This window comes from Phyllobates terribilis, unplaced genomic scaffold (assembly GCF_046119375.1).
Source record: "Phyllobates terribilis strain yellow unplaced genomic scaffold, ASM4611937v1 Scaffold_2__4_contigs__length_985480577, whole genome shotgun sequence".
NCBI classification, from domain to species: domain Eukaryota; kingdom Metazoa; phylum Chordata; class Amphibia; order Anura; family Dendrobatidae; genus Phyllobates; species Phyllobates terribilis.
Genome location: NW_027362762.1, coordinates 192,275,112 through 192,300,165, shown reverse-complemented (window position 1 = coordinate 192,300,165; position 25,054 = coordinate 192,275,112). Strand labels below are relative to the sequence as shown.

Sequence of the window (25,054 nt, the reverse complement as noted above, 5' to 3'; positions counted from 1 at the left end):
TCACTTCTTATTAAAAATTATCTCTGTTCTCAAGACTAGCGCTGCCATTCTGCTGATCTGAACTGGAATGACTGGATTCCAAATTTCACGGAGCATATTAAATACTTAAACGTGTGTAATATATATATATATACATATATATGTAGGTGTGTGTATATATATATGTATATATATATATATATATATATATATATATATATATATATATATATATATATATATATATATAAAATATTTTTCTACTGGACCTCAGAAAATTTTCTGAATGCAATGAGTTTCAATGTATGTGTGATATCCATTGTGCTGCACTAAGTAATACAAAATTGACTGCTTTTGTAGTGAAATTTACATTACACTTCAGCTGTAGGTTCATTTGGGAATCACTATAGGATTAATATCAGGGCCCTGACTAGGCCAAGACTGAAGTAATTGCTTTGTTGATAATGATGTGATTGAGTTAAGCCTGGCTCTATCAAGGAGACACTTGGTTAGAGGGCCTACACTTAAGCCGGTCATACACATTAGAAGCATTGTTCGGCCGACAGCTGTCTCAGCCATCTCCCATACACAGAAGCGCCGGTGTACTCTATGAGAAAGCCGCTGATAGACATCTCTGCCGGCAGCTTATCTCAAGGAGAATAACGTGGTCGATCGTCCAAAATTGGACATGTCCAATCGACATCTCTACCAACAGTCAATTACCCGATGCCCCCATACGCAGTAGAGAGTTGACATCGTCAAGCTCGGCTGACATTAGTCTAATGTGAATGGCGGCCTTTAGGATGACTGTAAGATCCCCTCACTATGATTGCTGGATAAAGCCTTTTAAAGTGACCGAGGTAAGGGGGTGATCCTGCATCATATCAAGAGCAATGCTGATTACGCTGCATAAGAAGGTATCTGCTAGGACGTCTGCACGATGGGCTGGCATTGTACATCCGTCTTATTCATTAGTATCGTTCAAAAGTGTTGGCCCTACAAAAACCAGCTGCTTTGTAGCCATTTTAAAGAAATAGTACGGCATTAAAGAAAGTACAATTTTAAAGGTGTTAGCGCAGCAACAACATTCTACAAAATATGTGATAAACTTACAATTGCAATGGGTCCAACCACTTGGCCCCCCACCGACTAGGACTGCAATGGTCTAGTGTCTCCGTCTCTGAATAAAGCAGTAGTGCGCATGTATGACCACTGTTCCTTCCACTATCTATGGACGTGGTGGTCACGCATGCGCACTAATTCTATTCCGTTCACACAGTACTCAGTGATCCCCCCATTTCTATTATGGCTGGGGGTCCCTCTCGTGAGAACGCTAATGAACATACATTTACCACCCATCCTGTTAAGTGATTAAAGGTGTTATTCACCTGGATGTGCAGAGACGTGCTGGCCTTCATTGCTGAGGCTCTGTAAGTAGTTGTGGCAGCGCTCCTTGTGTTCCTCCAGTGTATTCTGCTGCTTGTAGCTGCGGCCGCAGTAGTTGCACTTGTAGGGCTTGCCGACTGTGGGGGATGAGACTGGAAAAAATGAAAAATAGAGCCTGCCCATAAAACAGAGATATGTGTCCTACAAGCTTTAAGTAGAAGGGGGAAGAGTAAGTAGGAGGAAAGGCTAATTTCAGAAAAAAAGATTTATGGCTAGTTTTGTATCCAACTTGTAAGGTTATGTAATTATATAAAATGTAAACGCTTAAAAAAATTACTAACACAGATTATAATGTGAAAATGCAAGATTCCCATTGGCATGCATCAGGAAAATAGCAAAATAGGAACCAGAGACAATTCCTAGCAAACAGAGGTATCACAGTGCTGCAACAGCGCTACTATAAACCTACATGCATCCTGATAGGACTAAAGAGGCCTGCACAAGTGTTTAGGGGTGCACACAATTAAAGAGACAACCCATGACAAAGAACAAATGTTCTGAAAGGCAAGTATAATTTTTTTTTTTTAATACTGTCTTAACTACTTTGCACGTTTCTATGCCAAAAAAGTAAACCCTTTATATGCTATTCCCATTTTTGTGTTCCCTTCAGCACCACTTTTAATCTGAGCTATTGTGGATGGGCCACTGGGCAGTGTCACATGAGCACAGTTATTTCTCAGCCAGTGTCCTTCCCCCTCTGGCAGCTGTAACAGTTTGTTCCCCAGCGAGTCTTTGTTTTCTCTCACAGTCATTACATGGAGTCTGGTGTAAAAGAAATGGTAATTGCTTGTTCCTAAGGCAACTCACAAAAGCAGTCTCGTCAGCCATGCATATGATGCTGTGCTACCGTGAAGGTTCTGGTCCCTCCCTGCCAAGTAGGGCAAAATAAATATTCATAGGGTGGTCTTCATTAAGCAGAGAATAGGAATGTGAAAAGTGACTAATCAGGTATGTCTGCCAATACTCAGCTCATCAGGTGGAATAAACATTGCTATATACTTTGAAAAAAAATAATGCCACAAGCAAATCTAATCATCAATGGATTTTCTAACCTTGTAAATGGTAAATCTGATTAATTATTCTTGATCTGTAAACTAAATATACATTTTTACTGAAAAAAAAACTTCTTGGGAGGGCAGAAAACCCCCTTTAAAAACCATTTAGTACAGAATACACATGTAATGTTGAGAAAATCATACATACAATTCTATTAAATTATACCGACCTATCAAACACCAACCATATGAACGGAAATTGTGCCTAATATGATGGCATGCACTGTGACTACCTCTGGATGCTAGGACTAACGTGATAGTGGAGTGTCAGAAATACAGGATAGTGTGTAGTCAATAGTTCAGGCACACTCACCAGCGTGGGTGCGCAGGTGACCTGTTAATGCATCCCGCCGACGGCAAGCGTAGTTACAGAAGGGGCACTTGAAAGGCTTCTCACCCGAATGCAGTTTGATGTGCCGCAAGAGGTTCCCCTTCTGGGTAAAGGAGGCACCACACTGGTTACAGTGAAATGGCCGCTCACCTGAAACAGCATCAAACATAAAGTCCCCGCTGAGTGCTGCAACACAACAGCAAGCTGGTTAGTATCTCATTGACACATGGAGCTAAGGCCCATCAGTCTCTGCCTACTTCTCTACAAGGCCTGCCTACAACTCAGAGCAGAGTACAGACTGCTGCAGATAGGACATATGGCACGCGGATAATGGATCACTTGGTAAATTCAAGTCTTGGCTGAGCGACACCATGGCAGGCTGTGTGATAACCAGTGCGTTACAAGAATACAGAGCGGGTCAGTCTGAAGGGACACTGACCCTTCTCTTAAGACATGCTTCTGGAATAATCTGTATTCATAAATTCACACCACTTTTTTATTTTTATAATCTTTTTTATTACTCCCATGGTGTCAACATAAGCGTGACTAGTGCAAAAAAAAATATTGATAAGTACATGTGAAGAAGAAAAAAGCTGATAACCAACTAGCAGCGACTTTATTCCATGTAATCAGGCTCACCCGTGTGGCTTCTTTTATGCACCATCAGCACATTCGGGCCAATGCAGACCATCCCACAAATGTCACACTTCAGCTTGCCATTGGGGAGGCGGATGCCTCCTGGAGAATGGGGATCCTGGCCAGGGCCATCACAGTACCCAAGTGGCTCGACCAGCGAGTCATCTGGCATGGCCCCATCATCTTTCTCACTTAGGCGGTCTTCATGGTTGAGAAGACGTCCAGATTCATCATCACTGTACATTTCTACTTTTATAGAGTTTGCTGTGAAGGCAAAACCAAAAATAAATATACATTATTATAATCCACTATTTGTAGAAAAACAGGGATCCGGCACTGCTTCCATTCACACTCCTGGAGACCATGAAAAGAAAAAGTTTGGTTTCCGCCACAGAGATCCTGATCTAAATCAGGGGTGTCCAACCCGCATCCCACATGCGGCCCTGGATGTCTTTTTTTTTTTTATTGCCCATAGTGTAATTGAACCTGTGATGGAGTAATCACTTGCACTATGTACTGCAATACTTCAGCACCCGGAATGGACACTGGACAGGATCACACAGTGTAAATGCTTCTGCTGCTCCAGTCGCAGCTATTAGAGGCAGATGCTGGCTGTGTAGCACAGCCAGCATCTGCCTTGTGTGGTGCGCTCTGATGATGATGTAATGGTATGTCATGGAGTGGGAAGAGGTTAATTAAGAGTAGTAGAGCATGGCCTATGAAATATATTTCTATTGTATGTTACAGTCACCGGAAAGTGAAAATGTACGGTTATTTTCAATGTATTAAATCCTCAGACAATGGGTAAGAAAGAAGTATATTATTATTGCTGTGGACACAGTATATGGGATTATATGTTGATGATGAACTTGTCAGCATTCCTGATATGCTGCAGCTTCCAGTTGCCAGAACCTAGTAAGTATTTGCCAGTTAATACGTGAGGATTGTGCTACCACACTTGGCTTATGGCTATGATAATACACTTACCACTAAGTGAGCGCCTCGGGGACGAGTGTCTGCTGTTTGGTGTGCTCACAGTGGGTCCAATCAATGCTTCGGAGAAATCCTTTTCCAGAGATGAGTCTCCTGCTGCAGTGCCAAGAAAGCCATTGTTAGTACACAGGTAATGGAGGAGTGCGGCCGGCAGAGCACCAGACAGGCAGTCTTATATGCAAGCACAGGATAATAACCATTGAGGCCGGCTGCCCATACCGGGGATTTGATGCAAATTCTCCTTTCTATAATATAATCTTCAGCATCAAAATCTGCACTTGTGGATATTGTTTGCAATTTTGATGATAACTTCATCCCCTTTGCACTGCAAGAGTGAAGGCTGCAATGAATTCTGCACAGAGATTTGGCATGTTGCTGCTTTTAGAAGTCGCACAGCAGGCCAATCTATGTGCGGAAATACTCCAATAACATGTAGATGAGATTTGTAAAATATCATTAACTTAGCTGGTGCCATAATACGCGGCAAATCCACATGGCGGATATATTATCTACATGCAAGAGACTTGTTACATTCATTTCTGCCACTGAAAACAATTTCCATACGTGCGGATGGGGCTGTGACTGCAGCATGTGTATGGATGTCTACAAGCCTCATGGAAATGAAAGGGACAGTCACAGAACTCATTTTGCACCTCCTAAAATCCCTGGCGCTTTATTTTGCTTTTTCTTCCTACCTATTAGCCATTAACTAATGGTATTCAGGTTCACTCAGCTGCTCTGTGCTTTGCAGATGACTGATGTCAGCATAGCTTGTGATAATGAATCGCTGATGCAATGCTGGTGGTTATACTGGTATGCACGATGTCAAGTACTATACAAGCTATTGATGTGATCAAAAATACAAAAAGGATTCACTCTCACAAAAGCACAAACACATTACAGCCAACAGAGTTTTCACTTTCCAACAACCCTTCACAATCCTCTAGAAATAGGTAAACTCATTTGGCCCACAGCTTTACCCCTAACCCCATAAACATAAAAGCCGAGCATGTATTAGGGGAAGACAGGAGGCAGTCTGTGGCCAAACACTTCTTAGGCCATGTTCACACTGAATAGGATTTTTTTTTCACTGCAGATTTAAAACCGCTTCAACAACAGATTATTAAGGTGGTTTCCACAAAGAAACTGCGGTGTGTGGACACAACCTGATTTCTGCCATGGATTCTACGTAGCGTGCATGTATCCTTACAGTGGCTTCAATGCACTTTCGACAGAGAAGAGGACTAGGAAGCTACCAGTTTTCTGCATTTGAAATCTATTCATGGACAGCAAAGAAAGGTCTTAAAAATGGTGAAAAACTGAAGTGCAAAATGTTTTGCATACTTTTTGGTTTATACTGGGATTAATTGAGTATTTCAGTCTATGACATCTACACGGGATAGTCTATAAGTGCCTTCTATATATGGATCTTCCTGACATGGCCAATTTTCATTTTTTTGTATTTTTCACCCCCATTGGAATAGCTGTACAAGGACTGTTTTTTTGTGGGATGAGATGGGGAGTTGAATGACACCCTTCCCTGTACCACATATTGTACTGGAAAAGATCCAGAAAAAAAATTGACATGGTGATTGAAAAAATAATTAAATAATGTTGCTGCTCTTTTTGGATTTCATTCTTATAGCATTTAATGTGAAACTAAAATAACTGCAGAATGAAGTTACATAGGTTAAGTATAATTACAGTGTAACTAATATATAAAGGTTTTCAGAAGTTTTGGTTTTATAAAAATACATACCTTTAAGATGTTTGTCTCGCCAGATTCTGAGACATATTATAACTTTTTATTTTTCAGCTGATGGAGCTGTAGGAAGGCTTGACACCAGCTTAAAGAAGCCCTCCCATGAATATTATTTTCATTAAATGTGTGTATGTGTATGGTGTGTAGCGAGTCCCCGCTTTCTTAGGGATCCAGCACTGTTCTGCTCCGCTTTTCAGTGATTTCACCGCTCTGCAGACTCTGCAGGTCACACTGCACTCTGCGTGACCCAGGAGTGGCTTTTACTATGTAAATCTATGGATTGTCAGAAAATGGCCCATAGGCTTACATGATAAAAGAGACTTCCAGCTCATGCATATAACATAGTGACATGGATAGACTGAAGAGAAGTGATGTCACTGAGAAGTAGCGCAGGGTGGTGCTGGATCCGGCAGAGAGCAGCGGTAGGTGAGTATATTAATATACTCACACCACACTACATGCATATACACATATTTAATGAAAAAAATATATAGTCATGAGAGTGCTTCTTTAACCACTTCGCACCAGAGCCTGCTTTTGCCTTCGTGACCAGGCCAATTTTTACAATTCTGACCACTGTCACTTTATGAAGTAATTACTCTGGAACGCTTCAACGGATCCCCCTGATTCTGAGATTATTTTTTCGTGACATATTGTACTTCATGATGGTCATAAAATTTCTTCGATATCACTTGCGTTTATTTGTGAAAAAAATCGGAAATTTGGCGAAAATTTTGCAATTTTCAAACTTTGAATTTTCATGCCCTTAAATCAGAGCGATATGTCACACAAAATAGTTAATAAATAACATTTCCCACATGTCTACTTTACATCAGCACAATTTTGGAACCCACATTTTTTTTTGTTAGGGAGCTATAAGGGTTAAAAGTTGACCAGCGATTTCTAATTTTTCCAACAAAATTTACAAAAACATTTTTTTAGGGACCACATCACATTTGAAGTCACTTTGAGAGGTCTTTATGACAGAAAATACCCAAAAGTGACACCATTCTAAAAACTGCACCCCTCAAGGTGCTCAAAACCACATTCAAGAAGTTTATTAACCCTTCAAATGTTTCACGGGAATTTTTGGAATGTCGAAGAAAAAAATGAACATTTAACTTTTTTTCACAAAAATGTTACTTTAGACCCAATTTTTTTATTTTCACAAGGGTAACAGGAAAAAATGGAATACACAATTTGTAGTGCAATTTCTCATGAGCGCGCTGATACCCCATATGTGAGGGAAAACCACTGTTTGGGCGCACTGCAGGGTTCGGAAGGGAAGGAGCGCCATTAGATTTTTTGAATGTAAAATTTGCTCCAATAATTAGCAGACGCCATGTTGCGTTTGGAGAGCCCCTGATGTGCCTAAACAGTGGAAACCCCCCACAAGTGACACCATTTTGGAAACTAGACCCCTTAGGGAACTTATCTAGATGTGTGGTGAGCACCTTGAACCCCCAGGTGCTTCACAGAAGTTTATAATATTGAGCTGTAAAAATAAAATTTTCACATTTTTCCCACAAAAACGTTTTTCATCCCTTGATTTTGCATTATCATAAGGGTAATAGGATAAATTGCACCATGAAATTTGTTGTGCAATTTCTCCTGAACACGCCGATACCCCATATGTGGGGGAAAACCACTGCTTTGGTGTACGGCAGGGTTCGGAAGAGAAAGGAGCGCTATGTTGGCTGGGATAGGTAGCAGACACCATGTCACATTTGAAGAGTCGCTGACATGCCGAAACAGCAGAAACCCCCACAAGTGACCCCATTTTGTAAACTACACCTCTCAAGGAATTCATCTAGGGAAGTAGTGAGTATTTTTTAATTTTTAAATTTATACCATTGGGCAGTGAAGAAAACATAATTGTATTTTTACCACAAAAAAATGTTTTACCCTCAGATTTTACATTTTCACACAGGGCAATGGGTAAAAATGGTGCCGAAATGTCACACAATTTCTTCTAAAAGTGGCAATACCCCATATGTGGCTGTATCGTACCGCTTAGCCATACGGCGAGATCTGGGGGGGACGGAGCGCTATTTGACAATTGGAGAACAAATTATTGTAGATTAGGCATTTGGATTTGGGAGCACAAAATTTTCTGAATTTCTTTTGGGGGGCAAGGGCCATTTCGCTTTTCCAGAGCCTTTCTGCTACCAGTAACTTGGAAGTCCCTTATATTTTTAACAGATAACGGACCTGAGTGGGGACTAGCTTTTTTTGAGGACTGAGTTGAAGCTTTTATTGGGAACATTTTACGTAACATTTATCCAGCGCTCTAGGCTGAGCACTTACATCGGGGTTTCCATCTAAATTTCCAAGTGATGTAATTCAGATGAAACCCCTGCGGGATCCATTCACTGTAATGAGACAGCTGAGTTACTCTGGACTCCATCTGGCCTCTGTTTAGCGGTGTCCTTTTTTTCAGAAGTGCACAAAACTGTGGCCAACCGCACTTTTATGCACGCCTAAAAAAAACTGACACTGTGGGATCACAGGCCAGACGGCATCCACAGTGGCCTATATCTGCCTTATTACAGGGAATCTTCCGTCATGGGTTCCGGCTGAATCACATATTACAGAGATTTACACGGAAACTCTGGGGTAAGTGCTCAGCGCAGGATAAATGTAAGGCTCTGCGCCTTACTGCGATCTTTGGGAGACATAATAAACTAATCAGTAGCAGGTGAAGAATTGGTTTTATTTATTTTTTACGCCGTTCCTCGTGCGGTATAAGTGATGAGATTACTTTATTCTTCGGGTCGGTGCGATTACAGAGATACCAGATTTATATCGGGTTTTTATGACTGACAGCTGTCACACTAAGAGACGCCTTTTTTTTTTGCAAAATCTAGTTTTTGCATCGCCATATTTTAAGAGCTATCATTTTTCCATATTTCGGCCAACAGAGTCATGTGACGGCTTGTTTTTTGCAGGACGAGTTGACATTTTTATTGGTACCATTTTTGGGTACGTGACATTTTTTGATCGCTTTCTATTCCGTTTTTGGGAGGTAAAATTAACAAAAACCAACAATTCAGGAATTGATTTTTGAGGTTTTTTTTTATGCCGTTCTGCGTGTGGTAAAAGTGATCAGGCAGCGTTATTCTTCGGGTCAGTACATTTACAGCGATACTACACTTACTGTATATTTTTTTTATGTTTTGGCGCTTTTACACAATAAAACCATTTTATAGAAAAAATATTTTTTTTGCATCGCTTTATTCTGAGAGCTATAACTTTTTTATTTTTCGGCTGATGGAGCTGTATGGCGGCTTTTTTTTTTGCGGAACAAGATGACGTTTTCAGCGGTACTATTTTTATTTCCATTTTGCTTTTTGATCGCATTTTTTTCCATTTTTTGTTTGGCGATATGATGAAAAAGCATAGTTTTTTGCTCCGTTTTTTATTTATTTTTATTACGGTGTGCACAGAAGGAGTTAATTAGTGTGACAGTTTTATAGATCGGGTTGTTTCCGACGCGGCGATACCAAATATGTGTACTTTTTTTGTTTTTGCATAAATATACGTATTTATTGGTTTAATATTTTATCTTTTTTTTTTATTTATTTTGTGATTTTTTTTTTTAACAGTTTGAAAACATTTTGTAGACTTTTTTTTTTTTTTTTTTACATTTTTACTTAGTCCTGTATGGGACATAAATTTTTATTTTTCTAATCACTGTTCTCATGCAATGCAATAGACATGAATGGCATAGCATGAGAACTTTGCTGACAGTTTCACACTGTCTGTCTCCTGCTGGACTTGCTGCAGGCTGAGCTCAGCAGGACACCGTATATGGCAGATCTGGAGGCGGTCATGTGACCTCCAGCTGCCATAACAACGGCAGGTCCTGGAAGACATCCGGGGTGCCGTCGGAGAGGTAAGTGGACGACCCCCTCTCCTCTCACCATCTTCTATATGCCGCGATCACTATAGATCGCGGCATATAGAAGATAGCAAAGGGTTAACATCATTGGAACCTGATCCAAACAGGTCCCGATGATGTCCCCTGTCAGGGCTGTCGCTCTGAACCGCAACCGCAGAACTTGCAGGACCCTGGGGGTCCTGAGGGCTGCGGGACCACTGACCGTTCATAAACGTCGGCGCTGCACAGAGCCCAGGCAGCGCCGACGTTTATGTACAGTGGGCGGTCGGGAAGCGGTTAAAGAACCACTCCAGTGTTTTGTTTTTTTTATTGCACCGCTGGAGTGGCGCTTTAAATGTAAGTCCCCTGCTCCAGTGTTTCATGGAGCGGCGCAGAGGTCACTTTTCAATACAAGTCTATGAGAGCCTCGTTCTGGCTCTTATAGACTTGTACTGAGAACTTGTGACTTCCGACCAGGCAGAAGCTATGGTCACAAGATGGTGCTGCGGTACCTGAGTGGTGCTGAAAAACGGGGAAGACGCCAGAGGGTGAGTGTATGACCGTGAAAAAATTTGTATAAAGGAAAACAGCAAAAAAAAACGCTGCAAAAACACCACGTGTGAACATAGCCTTAACCTCTTGAACACCCCCCGCATTTAACAGCAGCATCTAAGTAGTTAAAAAGATGTTAGCGGCAGGTGCCGGCTGTATAACGCAGTCAGTAACAGCAGTATATGGAGCCTGCTGCGCACACCCACACCTGACACGTGTCATATACTGGGAAAGTGTTAAAGGGTTACTTGCAGGTCAGCCATTCATGGCCAAAATGGGAACATGCACTTTTTAATCATGGAAAAAATTAGGAGACTCTAAAGTAATTTGAACGGAATCAGGAAATTAGCATCTTGTTGATCGTATCTTTACTAACTATGGAGATCTGCATTTATTTTTTCTCTCAGGAAAACAAAAATGGGAACAAATCTTTGAAGTGAAAAAAGGAAAGAATATTCCCAGAGAAATGGTTTGTGGATGTCGAGTTTCCTCCACTGGGAGCTGTTCCCATGTTTAGTGTTGATGTAATGAAACATAATGTACTGTAACCGGCTTTGTGATCGTACATTTCACCATAAACTTAACAAACCTTGTATTCGTTATATCTATGTATATGCAAGAGTAAAATCGTAGCTGTTGGTGCCTCCTTCAGTCATCTCTCCTGACCTCCGCATATACCTGCATGCTCAGATGGCCAAAGCATGCATGTGTTAGCGCTCGCTCACATGGCCGTCGATTCTCTCATGCAAGAGAATAGGGCCGATTATACTAATGACACTCGGATCAAACTCTGTCAGGGTTTGATCTAAGTGTCACCTCAGTGTGATCAGATTCTCTCAAATGTGAAAATCGTATCACAGGTGCGGAGAAGACGGAGAACTTAATTTCTCCATCTTCTCCATTCTCTGTGTCTACATATGTCGGACTGCAATCAGATGATATCCAAGTGCAGTCCAATTTGTCACACGCATCCATAGACTTGTATAGGTGCGTGTAATCCGATTATCGCATGCACTCGCAGCAGACTGAAATTGTTTTCTCTTGCCGAATCGGCACAACAACAAAAACGCAGATCTGCACTGCTCCATAGTTTAACATTGGGCCATGTGCTTTACGATAAAACATCAGAAAGTGCTAGGCCGTGTTATACACCAGTCTGAGTGAGCCCTTATACTAAGAACAAAAGGATCAGGCTTTGATAGAAAAGACGTAGTTACTTACCGGTAACGGGATTTCTCGGAACCCATGACGGCACCACGGAGAGAGGGGATCTGCCCTTCAAGGACAGGAAACCTACAGATAAAAGGGAGGTGCCTCTCTCCCGCATCAGTTGTTTACAGAGCATGAGAGGACCGCCAGGTTAGTAACACAAATTTTAACACTTTCCTTAAAAAGGAGCTTGCCAGACACACCCTGTGACTAAACGTAGGTAATAAATAAATGTGCACACCCATGTGTGAAGGGAGGGAATGTACAGGTGCCGTCATGGGTTCCGAGAAATCCCGTTACCAGTAAGTAACTACGTCTTTCTCTTTCCCCATGACGGCACCGCGGAGAGATTTGCAGAGAAGTGCTGTCTAGGGAGGGACCACCGCCTCCAGAACCCTTCTGCCAAAGGTAAGGTCCGAGGAAGAGGTTAGATCCAGCCAATAGTGCTTAAAGAATGTAGAAGGGGAAGACCAGGTTGCAGCTCTACATATCTGCTCGATTGAAGCCCCAGCTTTCTCCGCCCAGGAGGCTGCCATTGCCCTAGTCGAGTGAGCCTTTAAATCCTCTGGCGCGATTTCCCCGCTTGAGGAGTAAGCCAGGGAGATGGCGTCCCTTATCCACCTTGCCAGGGTGCTCTTGGAAGCCTTCCGTCCCTTCCGAGATCCCTGGAAGCACACAAAAAGAGACCTATCCTTCCTACACTCCTGTGTGGCCTCTAAGTATTGTATAACCACCTCCTGACGTCTAAGGTGTGAAGGACCTCTTCCCCCTTGTTTTTTGGGTTTGAGCAAAAGGAAGGGAGGGTGACCTCCTGCGACCTGTGGAAAAGTGAACCCACCTTAGGAAGGTATGCTAGGTCAGTCCTAAGTGTCACCCTGTCGTCTAGAATTTGCGTAAAGGGGGGCCCCGCTGATAAGGCTTGTATGTCGCTAACCCTACGAGCCGATGTGAGGGCTACTAGAAGGGACGTCTTAAGAGATAGGATTTTAAGGGATGCATCCGCTAGAGGTTGAAAGGGACGCTTGGTCAGGGCTGAAAGAACTAAATTTAAGTCCCAAGGAGGAGCATTCCGGGAGGGGATGGGCTGGACCTATGAGATGCCCTGATGAATCTGGAGATCCACCTATCCCTGGCCAGGTCGCAGTTATATAGGGCTCCCAGTGCCGCCACCTGAACCTTTAGAGTGCTTGTGGCCAACCCCCGCTCCAACCCCTTTTGAAGGAACTCCAAGATGGCAGTAACGGGGGCCTCCACTAATACTTTCAAATCCGTGAATGAGAGGAATTTTCCCCAGGTTTTACCGTAGAGTCTGGTGGTTACGGGTTTCCTACTCTGCAGTAGGGTGGAGATTAAATTGGGGGAAAACCCTCTATCCCTTAAGAGCACCCTCTCAAACTCCAGGCTGTCAGGTGCAGGTTTGCTACCTGAGGGTGAAGGACTGGTCCCTGACACAGGAGATCCGGAACTTCCGGAAGGACCCAGGGGTCGGTGGTGGACATTATCCTCAGCCAGGAAAACCAAGGCCTCTTTGGCCAGAAGGGGGCGATCAGAATTATGTTTGCCTCGTCTTCCCTGATTTTCCTCAGAACCGCCGGGATGAGAGCAATCGGAGGAAAGGCATACGCTAGCTGGTGGTTCCATGGGATTGAGAAGGCATCTAGTGCTGCTGGGTTCCCCTTGGGGTCGATTGAACAGAATATGTCCACTTTTTTGTTTTGCCAGTTAGCGAATAGGTCTATGGAGGGGGTTCCCCCAAGCCTTCGTGATTTGGTTGAACACTAGCTGATTCAGCTCCCACTCGCCCTGTTTCAGCTGGGTCCTGCTCAGGAAGTCTGATGTGATATTCTCTGTCCCTTTTATGTGGAGTGCCGATAGGGACTCTAGATTGTTCTCTGCTACCTGGAGGATGGAACTTGACACTTGTAGAAGAGAATGGGACCGAGTCCCCCCCCCGGCGATTTAAGTATGCCACCACTAACTCACCAACCTGAGCCCCGGAAGCCCCGCCATACTTACCAACCTGGGCCCCGACACCACTGGAGACCGCGGCGGTCCAATCCCTGCGTCGCGTCTCCCTGCCACCCTAGAGGCCCACTGACCCCAGCGGTGGCGCTACAGGCTTCCGCACCAGCCGAGGCAGGGAACCCCCGCTGCCTGAACCGGTCTGGCCGGGCCTGGTAAGTCCATCTTTTCTTTTCTTTCACTTTCTTCCTTTCTTCTCATCTGTAGGTCCCCGTCAAGGACAGGAAACCAACTGATGCGGGAGAGAGGTGCCGCCCTTTTTATCTGTAGGTTTCCTGTCCTTTTAGGGCGGATTCTCTCTGTCCGTGGTGCCGTCACGGGGAAAGAGAAAATATGCTAACACAAAAACAAAGAATGTCATTTATACTGTATGATGGAAACCATACAAAAAAAAAAAGAGAAAACCAAAAATTGGTCTCTTTTTCTCCCCAATGAGGTAATAAAAGCTTTATGTTATTTTTCTTGACAGTTTAACCCCCTTCTGTTGCATCTGATTTATCAAATAAGTTGATTGAGTTTTAATTTCTTTTTGGTTCCCGATGGTAGGTATACACTTGTTGTATGTTTGTGTTGTTGAGTTTTTCTCTTCTGGGGAATTCATTTATATTCACACTATGGGTGTGTTTCTTTATATATTTTTTATTTCTTGTATTGTTTTTTTGTATGTGTTTTATGTTTCTTCACATTTCTTCCTTGGTCATTTTATTTTATTATTACAAGATTTTTCATTGTTTATTTTTGATTTTCTTATTTTTATTCCTTATTTTTGCAAGGAAGTTTTTTTTTTTTTTTTCTACTTTATAAATGCCGTGTATACACATTCTTTGCTTATCTGGCGGACGCGCCATCCCCCTCTTTTCCTTTTCTTCTCCATTATACTGAACCGCGGTGCTACTTATGCCGCTTGGCTTGCGTTCCGCTGCGGCTAGCATGTGGAACGCAGGCGCTCCAGACACAAGGAGACTAGAAGTGATGTTAGTACGTCATTCCCGTTTGCGTTCCACCACGATACACGGCGAAACGCATGGCACTTCCGGCTGCTATTTCTATGGCGGTTTATTCACACCGCTGCTGCCTCTATGGCGGTTTATCTATACTGCGCGGTTTGTGTCCTGGTACGTATACCAGTACCAGGACTGCAAATGCCTGCCTTTTCCCTTTCATTCATTACACCTGACAATGGTCACATGCTCCTTTGATCCTGGGTATTTAAACATGAGCAACACACTACCTCATTACCCCTGACGAAGCTGCTGGCGAGCAGCGATACGCGTTGGGTCCACTCACTTTGTAGGTAACTATATGCATTGATCCTATATATAATGCTTTCATCTGCCAAGGTCACATTTTTTACCGCAAATACTGATTGTTTATTAATGTACTGATCCAGTGGTCAGTGACCTAAGGTATTGTTTTCTATCTGGACTCAATAAATACTTGACTTTTCCCAGTACCTACAAAGTTTAGAGGTTTTCTGCATTGCTGGGTTATTTTCCCATACCTCTTGTATCTGAATATTTTCTACACAGGTTGTGTTTTTCAAAAAACTTGGTTGTTTGTGTGTTGTTGATGTATTATTAATAAAAACTTTTTGATATTTTGCATTACATTTGGGAGTGCATGGTCTTTGTTTGCCCTATGCCCTTTTCTCTTCTGTATACCAATCGATTCCCAGCGTGGGTTTACTGTAGCACCCCTTTGTTAAAAACAAACAAAAAAATTTTTTTAGCTAATCATTGAGATGTGCCCGCTAAATGTGTTGTGTAGCTTTATGCTATATACACTAAAATCGTGCTATTGAAAAATAAATAAATACAACTCGTCCCTCTAAAACATTCCCAATATACTTACATCGGAAGAAATAAAAATAAATAAATAAAAAAGATGGTTCTAAAAGCAGAGATTAAAAAAAATAATCAAAGCAAAAATCCCGACACATATTGGTTAGAAACAATTTGCACATACCTGACATATACGATCGGCCATTATAGTCTTCAATTTCCATTTTTGATTGATATCTCTGAAACAAGAAAAGGAAGGAAGAAGCTGTTGTACAAAAATAATTCATATATGAGGTTCGAGCTGCGTGCCATCCCGTTAGGCCACAAGTCTTCTAGCCCAAGCCTTAGTTTGAGGCTCAATAGCACTGAACCATCCCATGCAGACGGAATAATCAGTCACTACTTTCAACTTGCACCACAACGGCTGCAGATATGCTCTGGCATTAAAGAGATTTCTTCAGGGATCAGACAATCTCTGCAGTCACTCTATGCACACACTGCCATGATTCCCCTGTGCAATTTGCACACTTGCGCTCACATGCCGACTAGACTTCTGCGCTTTTCTCAATTTTCTTCTATTGAGATATGCAGCCATGTGACAGGCCACCCGCATCGGATCAATGGGGAATCATGACAGTGTGCACATCGCACACACTCATGATCTTTCAGGCTGCAACAACATACAGTGGCTTCAGACTTTTCTTCAGAGACCGGACAACCCCACTAATGCACATGCTACTCTTTGTATTGCAACATGTGCAATCTGTGGTGATATCCAAAAGCAGAAATTAACAAGAAAAGGACTCAGCAGCATTAACAGATATCTCCTTTAAAAGGGTTTTCCACTATGGCAAATCAGCGGCTGCTTCACTCACCCCACCTTCGGACAAATCACTTACATACGGAGGAAGTGAGCGCAGCTGTTCTCTTACTTCCTCCAGTTGTAGGAGATACGTCCGAACGTGGTGAGTGAAGCAGCCGCTGATTAGTCGCAGGGCTTGTATGACGCAAGAATGTTACGTGAGCCCTGGGAGAGACAGTGCCGACACCGCTGGAACGGCGCAAGCACCGGAGGGCAGTATAAGTGTTATTATTTTATAAGGGGAAACCTAGGAATTAAGAAGGGATTGTCCAAGTAGTGGGCAACCCCTTTGAAAGGAATCTGTCACCAGATTTTTGCTACCTAATCTGAGAGCAGTATAAGGTAGAGAGACAGACCCTGATTCCAGCGATGTGTACCTTCCAGGGCTGCTTGCTGTAGTTTTGAGAATATTACTATTTTATCAGCAGGAAGTTATCACTCAAGGCCTAATAAACCTGATGCCATATATTCCTCCATATTAATGAGCTCTGTACAACCAAACTCCCCCCCCACACACACACACTAATTGGCAGCTTTCTGCCTATGCAGTGTACACTGAAAGCTGCACATCAATGATGTGGGCGGGGTATACAGAGCTCAGCATTCAAAGAACTGCTAGGTCTATAGCAGAGAAAACTGATTTTATCAAAATGACAGCAAGCAGCTCAGTAAGTGACACCACTGGAATCAAGGTCTCTGCCCCTACATCATGCTGCTCTCAAATGGAGTACTAAAAAGATGGTAACAGATTCCTTATAATTAAAATTCCCTAATTAATAATAATAAGTTCCAATATATTCTATGAACATTTGTTACTAATTGCGATCAGCTAAAGAACTGTCTCTCTTGATTGCCAAAGCTAGGATCAGACCAAATAATTCACTACAACTGGAAGCATCCGTAATGGGTAACTTGTACTTGGACAGTGCTTGTTCTGCGGAGCTCCATAAATTTCCAGACAACTTGTAGATATTGGGGACAAACACATTCTGCATTAACATTGCCAGTTAAATAGTCAGAAAAAAATAGTATGTTTGAAAAAAGAAAAACAAGTGCTGGTTTTAAAAGACCCTACCCCAATATGTAGTAGGTGTAATAATAATAATATTAGCAAATATCTTAAATTACAAATGTGGTATAGTTCTTCTGATTCGCTGTGTCGCTTACCCCATGTGCAGGGCATTGCAGTAGCTTAGATATCCATGGTTATGACCACTAAAAGCGAACTAACTGTCACTATATGAGTGGTTGTAACCATGGATATCTAAGCTACTGCAATGCCCTGCACATGGGGTAAGCAACATAGCTTATCAGAAGAACTACTGTCACGATCCTGCCATTCACAAGGTCCTGGTGACGCAGTGAGTGCTAGCTCAGCCGCCCTATCGAATGCAGGGGCGTGCTGGCCTGTCAGTTTTGTGAATGGCAGGGGCGTGCTGGGTTGTGAGTATTGTGAGCGACAGCCCAGAAGCCCATTTAGGTCAGGCCTTCTGGGTTTTGCCCAGCTGTCTCCCGATCTGAATGATTGTCTGGCTATTTAGTTAGCAGACAATGGTTAGATCATTGCCAGCTTTAGCTTGGTGGTGTGTGTTCTCTAGTGCTCTGTTATTCTGCTCTTTTGCTGCTTTACCTAGCCCCTTTGCCTTGATCGGCCACCTCCCCTGAACTCTGCCCTCGGACTGTGGCCTATTTATCTGGCCTGTTTACTCCTTTGTGTTGCCCCTCTGTTTATGACAAACTCACTTGGGATTTGACCCCGGACCTCTTGACTTCCCTTCTAATTGGAGGTATTTGCTAATATTATTATTACACTTACTACATATTGGGATAGGATCTTAGAGATGGGAATACCCCTTTAAATTATCGACGTGGCTGTGATTTGTACACTGAAATCAGTCAGATAATTGTGGGGTCTAGATTGGCAGCGCTCACTGCCATGGTATCCTTCGTTTATAAATGCCATCACACAACTATACCATTATTATTGACCTATGACCTAGGCGATTAATCAAATTTTGCTACAAAATAATTCACTACCAGTTAAAAGGAATAAAATGAAAGAACAAGACAGTGTCATACAACAGGAAAACAAAAGCGCTGTGAAAGAAATGCTACCTCAACCAGGTAGTAAGTGATCAACCTGCATAATCCTGTCTGATCTCTCCTGATTCCATAAGTTTGGCTATAGGAATGTCAATGTTGAAATCTGCCATTCTTATTGATCATACCAAAGATATCATACAAAATGTTACCAATCTTATTGATTGGCCCAAAAAAATATATATCAAAATTCACTTTTTTGAAAATTAGTTATTCCAGCATCCAACGCTTCATGCCCTCCACCTATTACTGCTGTTTTCACCTTCAACCTCTTCATGTCCAAGGTAAAATGTCTCCTTCTGCAATAGTGGGTTAACAATAGATACAAAATGCTGTGGGCAGATGTAATTACAGCATTTTGTTTGTAGTCATTTGGTGTATTAAAATTCCAGTTTCAACAAAAGTTGTCACAATGTGTAAAATTTAAAGAAAAAAAAAAAAAGAATACAATGCTTTGGAAATCTCCTATAGACAATTTATTTACAACAAAACAGAGAGCACAGATCAGAAGGTGTAAGTTAGACATTTTTCCATTTTTTTTTCTAAGGCTATGTGCCCACGATGCAGAGATGCTGCGGATTTTTCCTGAGCGTTTCCGCATCTCCCTGGCAGAAAAAACGCATGCGGATTGTACATGCGGATTGTACATGCGTTTTTTCAGCCAGGGACAAGCGTTTATCACGCGTTTTGCACATGCATCACTTGGAAAGTGGTTGACAACTTGGTCACACTATATAAATCCACGCAACCGGCATGGATTTTATATAGTGTGATGAAGTTAGTTAAAAAAAAAGAATAAAAATGGTAAAAAAAAAAACAAAAACCATCATATTCACCTTCCGATGGCCCCCGGTCTCCTTATCCGGAGCGTCTGGTCTTCTCGATGTCTCGCGGTTGTGTAAAAGGACCTTCCATGACATCATTTAGTCATGTGACAGGTCACATGACTAAATGACGTCACGGCAGGTCCTTTTAGACCATTGCGAGCTGCTGGGGAGCCAGGACGCATCGCTATGGAGACCGGGGGACATCAGAAGGTGATTATAATGTATTTTCCTCTTCTCCAGACCCGGGTACCATCCGCACATTGAATCGCTTAATATCCGCATGTACACATGTAGTCATGCGAATATTAAGCGATTCAATGCAAGTAAATGGCGGCGAAAACGCCGCAATTACACAAAATAATTGGCAGTGCTGTGTTTTTTTATGCAATGATAATCCGCAGCGGATTATCATTGGGGAACATTGCTGCCCTTCTACCAAGCGTTTTTAAGCGTTTCTTGCGCTGGAATTGTGGCTGCGGAAACGTTTAAAAAACGCATAGTGGGCACACAGCCTAAATGCATGGCAGCCACACATCTAAAAAAAAAAACAACTTAGGACGGGGTTAACAAAAAGGCGAGAAAAGTAAGTAGTACTAATGAAAAACAACTGGAGGGTTAATATTCAACCAAGTCATATGACTGTGTATAAAAAGAGAATGCTAGAGAGGCAGAGTCTCTCAGAAATAAAGATGGTCAGAGATTTACTAATCTATGAACAACTTTGTCTAAGAATTGTGAAACCGTTTCAGAAAGTGTTCCACAATGTAAAATTGAAAAGAGTTTGAAAATGCCACCATCTACAGACCACAACAGCATCAAAAGATGCTACAGAAATTAAGTGCACAAAGGACAAGGTCTATGGTCACTATTGGATGCTTGTGATCTCAGGTGGCACCGGGGACTCAAGAGGAGAGGGACCATCCACCTTGTTACCAAAAGCCGGCATCTCTGATGGTATGGCGTATGGGGCTGCATTAGTGCCTATGGCATGGGCAGCTTACACAATTTGAAAGGCCCCATCAGTGCTGAGCATCATATATATTTTACAACAACATCTGCTCCCATCCAGACAATGTCTTTTTCGGGGAATGCCTTGTAATTTCAGTAAGACAATGCTAAACCCCATACTGCATCCATCACAACAGCATGGCTTCACAGAAGAATCATTTGGGGCTTTATGAAATGAAAAATCCAGCAAAGAAGACTAAGGACCGTTGAGCAGCTAAAATCCTACATCAGAGAAGAATGGGACAACTTTCCTCTCCCAAAACTCAGCAATTGGTCTCTTCTCTCCCAAGACGTTTACAGACTGTTGTAACAAGTAGAAGGGATGCTACACAATGAGACATGGCCCTGTCCCAACTTTGTTGAGATGTGTTGCTGCCATCAATTTCTAAATGTCTTAATCTTCCTATGAAATGGAAAAATGTTCAATCCTCACTTTCTGATCATGGCTATAAGAGATTTCCAAATCAGTTGTATTTTTGTTTTCTTTACGGGTTTACATAAGTGTCCCAAGTTTTTTGGAATTGGGAGTTGTATTTCCAAAATGCCACATACTCTGGTTATGGCAGTTTTCCTGCCAATTTTTCTGCATAGGCTTATCACAAAAACTGCGAGTGTGATTCAAGGCTACAAGGTTTTTTTATGGTTTGCACAAAAGCCAAGAAGTTCATATAACTTTTATAACCATTTTGATTTTTTAATCCAATTATTTTTCCCTTTTTAAGGCACTAAAAAGAAGCCCATTGGAAAATGAATGAAAAAAAGTCAAAAGGTGAAGAAAAAAAACACCACAACAATGCATCTAGATTTCCCTTATTGATTTGCTACTATATTTTTTTCATACATTTTTGACAAGCATTTTTCTGGACATTTTTTTAAATTTTCCAATAGAGAAGTGTATGGGGGAAAAAAGCAACACCTACTGCTGCATTTAAATGCTGCGTATTGAAACGAAGGAGAGAAAAAAAAAAAAAAGGTGAAAACGCATAACGGCAACCCCACAAAAAAAAAAAAAAAAATGTAATGTGCATCATATGGTGATGTAAAAGAAAATAATGCACAACAGATTTTCCTGTCAAACACCAAGTTATGACAAAGATCCCATTTCAGTTACATATGCTTTTCCCTGCCTATGGCCTCATTCAGACGTCCGTGTTTCGTACATACGGTATGTTCCATCAGTGTTTTTACGGATAGAACACGTACCACTTGTAATCTATGAAGTGGTTTCAATGGCTGTGGGTTTTTTGCGGACCGGGTGTTTGCAAAAAAAAAAAAATCAACTCAATTTTTTGGAGCAAGTGTAGATGAAGAAGCAGGCAAGAACATGGTAGCACAGAGATTTGCAGCCATAGTAATTACCCTCACCATAAGGCCAGCAGCATCAGTAAGGAAGTGAGACTATTAATTTCCCATTATTTTTTTGTCACTGATAATTGGGGTGGAGGGTGAAGTATACCTGTCTGCAGTAGGGCAGCCAGGCTCTGAATCATGCTGCCTGTGGTTTGGGCAGCATGAATAAATTGACCAAAACAATTTTAACTGTACAAAGATCATTAAAGGCTTCTTCTCACACGTAGAAGTAATCACCAATCCATAGGAGAGATGATATTTTGCTGATCAATGGGAGTGCAGCCAACATAACCCCCACCGATCCCAAGAATGGAGCTTCAGAGTCCTGTCGGTGTGCAGCAGTGACTGGTCACGCACATCACCATTCTACTCTCTTACTGGTACTGCCGGAAAAGCCAAGTGCAGGACTCCGCTATCTCCAAAGGCTCCATAGACAATGAAAGGAGGTAGTGCAGAGCTCACTCTCTGGATCAGAGGAGGCTCCACTTGTCAGACCACCACTGATCAGTAAGTTAGCACCTATCTTATTGATAGATAACTTCTAAGGCTGCATTCATACATCTGTGAGAAACTTGTCGCATTTATCTCATGCGTCAGTTGTTTTGTCTCCAAGTTGCATCCATTTTTGTTTTTTTTTCCATGAGTGTTTAAAGACTGAAACAGGTAGACTGTCTGAGCTTTATGTATCCATTGACTCTTCATACTGAATGAGTGAAAAAAAGTATTAAACACAATGGAGCACAGTATGTCTGTCGTGTTTAATTCGTTGTACATATATTCATAGACTAATGGCCAAGTCTGAGAAGCAAAACGGATGAGGATAGTTTATACTCAGAGTCTCACAGACTGGAGACAAAGCTGTTTTTATAACTGATGTGTGTATGTATAAAGGAAACGGAGTCAGTGTGCTGCCAGAGGAAATAAAGACAGCACAGAGATGTGTGATCGCAGCCTAAGGTGGGAATACACCTCACGGTTCAGGGCTCATACAGGCGGCAGTTTTTCTCATATGAATGCTGAGTTTTTCTCAGATAGTGTTTATTTCATCATGGAATACAAGTTCTAGGTCTTATAGGTCCATCTCTGCACTGCCGAACTCTTTCTAAGGGCAGAGAGAAACGGCCGCATTTCTCGTGCGAGGATCGCATCACAGCACACGGACGGGCCGACACCTCTCCTGACCTGAGCGTGACAGCGTGATGTATTTCTATGCAGCTGTCACGCTCAGGTCAGTCCGAGGATTGCATTTTTTTGCACGAGAAATACGGCCGTCTGTCTGAACCCTAAATTTGGTATTGAGAAGTCTGAGGATCCAGGCAGATGCCCATGCAAGCTAAGAGTTTGCAACACTAGGGGTGATTTTTGGTACATCTTGTTGTTATAGTCTATGGGGCTTTTCACGTGTCTGAGTATTTTTGCAGACAAAGTGGTCATGGAGAACTGTCCGATTTTGATCCCAGTCTCAAATCAAACTCACCAATACAAGTCTATGGGTCGTGAAAAAAAGAAAAACCCAACAGCACTCGAATGACATCTGTCTGATTTTCACTGACTGACAGGAGAAGCTTGAGAAACCTCCATCATTTTTTTTATCCAAGAAAACATGGGGGAACAATGACCAAACTCTGACACTGATCAAAGACACTGATGAATCTCAGATCGTCTTTTGCGTATAAAAATCACTGATGTCTAGATGAGCCAAGTGCCTCCTCCACACGTCAGTGTTTCAGGTACATGTGGCATCGGTTTTGTTTTCATGGATGCCATACACACCCACTAGAACCTATGGGGCTACTCACATGTATGTTTTATCAGCAGCATGGATGACAAGGGCCAATACAAGTCCGTGTAAAACACGCACAGCACATGAATGGCATCAGTGTCTTCTGTCTGCTGCATGTGATTAACATTGCAAAGTATAGGAGAAGCTTTACATTTATTTTTATTAAGCCATACCGGAAAAAAACGATGGCACACTGATCCAAAACACTGATGACACCGGTACTGTTTTTCCGGTACCAGTTTTATACGGGTGTGTGTAGGGGCATTAGGAGAACCCCGGGTGCAGACATGTACAGCATGGAGACTACCCCTTTCTAAAATAAATCACCACAAAGCCGACTTCTCTCCCCCGTCAGTGATCATCTGATAGAACTGGGTAAAGGTGCAAAAGTGAAAATGTATCATAAGAGCTAGAGAGGGGTCCCAGCTAGAATGCTGCCCACCCCAATAGGACACATGAGAAGGGGTCAGCGACTGGACAGTCAATGACAGACTGGGACGGCTGCAGTCAGGGATTCTATATCGCAGAACATCTCATCAGATGCCGACACCGGACAGAACTAACAGAGAACAGATCCCAATGCCCATGAGTGACAGCAGCACACATCACCCCCTGCAGTACCACCTTGTGCCATCTGTAGGAGAGGGGGCGCTCGTGTTTGCGGAGTCATGTGAGGACAGGGGCTGTAGGTGGACGGTACACTCCGGGCTCGGGGCCACAGGTTGCTGTCTGGTCGGTGGAAGGACAGACATCATGGCTCCTCATCAAGCAGGCCTGCCACAGACACAAAACATCTGCCGACCGCCACCGATCCCGGATCGCACACCGAGGGCCGGCTCAGAGTCAGACACAGCGAATGGGTTAATCGATACAGAGCTCGATGTCCTGGCTGCCCGTGTGCTCCGCTCACCTTCCCGGGCTTCTCCTTCTCCAGGAGCTTCATTCACGCCCTGTTACTCTACCAACGCTGAGCCGCGGAGTCTTCGTGCCGCCCGCTACGGGGCCCGCGCTGTCCGGCGGCGACTTTACCGGAGCTGAACCGGCCCCGGCGACAACTTCCGGGGCAGCTGCCAGGCGACAGGGAAGGAAGACGAGCGCAGAGCAAGAACTGCTGGTCAGACAGGAGCAGACGAGCGTGGAACGGATCGAGCGGGAGATCCGCGTGCAATAGCGTCTGCAAATTCTGCATCAGAGAGAGCGGCCTCTAGTGGTGGATGTGTGTGTGGCGGCTCCGAGCTTATTCTGTGGAAAACACAATACGAGGGGCCGTACACAGACAGGACTCTGTAGAGGGGCGGGTACAGTGGTGACAGCTGTCCGTTGCTTTTAGTCAAAAGTGACAACAACTTTCTAATATTATTTTGCAGTGAGATTTTCACATGTAACATGGTAAACACCCAATAATAACTTGCTGATATGCTACACAAGTTTACTCTTGTAGTGTTTGTTCACACACGAATATTTGCTGTATTAGACTA

At 42.8% G+C, this 25,054-nt stretch overlaps 1 protein-coding gene across 7 annotated transcripts in view; it reads right to left on the bottom strand.

Annotated features, from left to right (window-relative positions):
- IKZF4 (IKAROS family zinc finger 4) overlaps positions 1 to 24,761 on the bottom strand; it is a 36,166-nt gene extending 11,405 nt beyond the window's left edge. The window contains exons 1-6 of one of the 7 annotated variants that reach the window (XM_073663719.1): positions 24,487 to 24,761; positions 15,831 to 15,885; positions 4,435 to 4,536; positions 3,451 to 3,711; positions 2,794 to 2,997; positions 1,368 to 1,502 (exon numbers count right to left, since the gene is read on the bottom strand). In XM_073663719.1, the coding sequence (XP_073519820.1) occupies positions 1,368 to 1,502; positions 2,794 to 2,997; positions 3,451 to 3,711; positions 4,435 to 4,536; positions 15,831 to 15,885; positions 24,487 to 24,519 (790 nt within the window). In that variant the 5' untranslated portion in view covers positions 24,520 to 24,761. Of the gene's footprint in view, positions 1 to 1,367; positions 1,518 to 2,793; positions 2,998 to 3,450; positions 3,712 to 4,434; positions 4,537 to 15,830; positions 15,886 to 24,486 lie in introns of all 7 variants that reach the window. The other 6 variants (XM_073663720.1, XM_073663721.1, XM_073663718.1 and 3 more) reach the window with 6 other exon arrangements.
- Between the last annotated feature and the right edge of the window lie 293 nt (positions 24,762 to 25,054).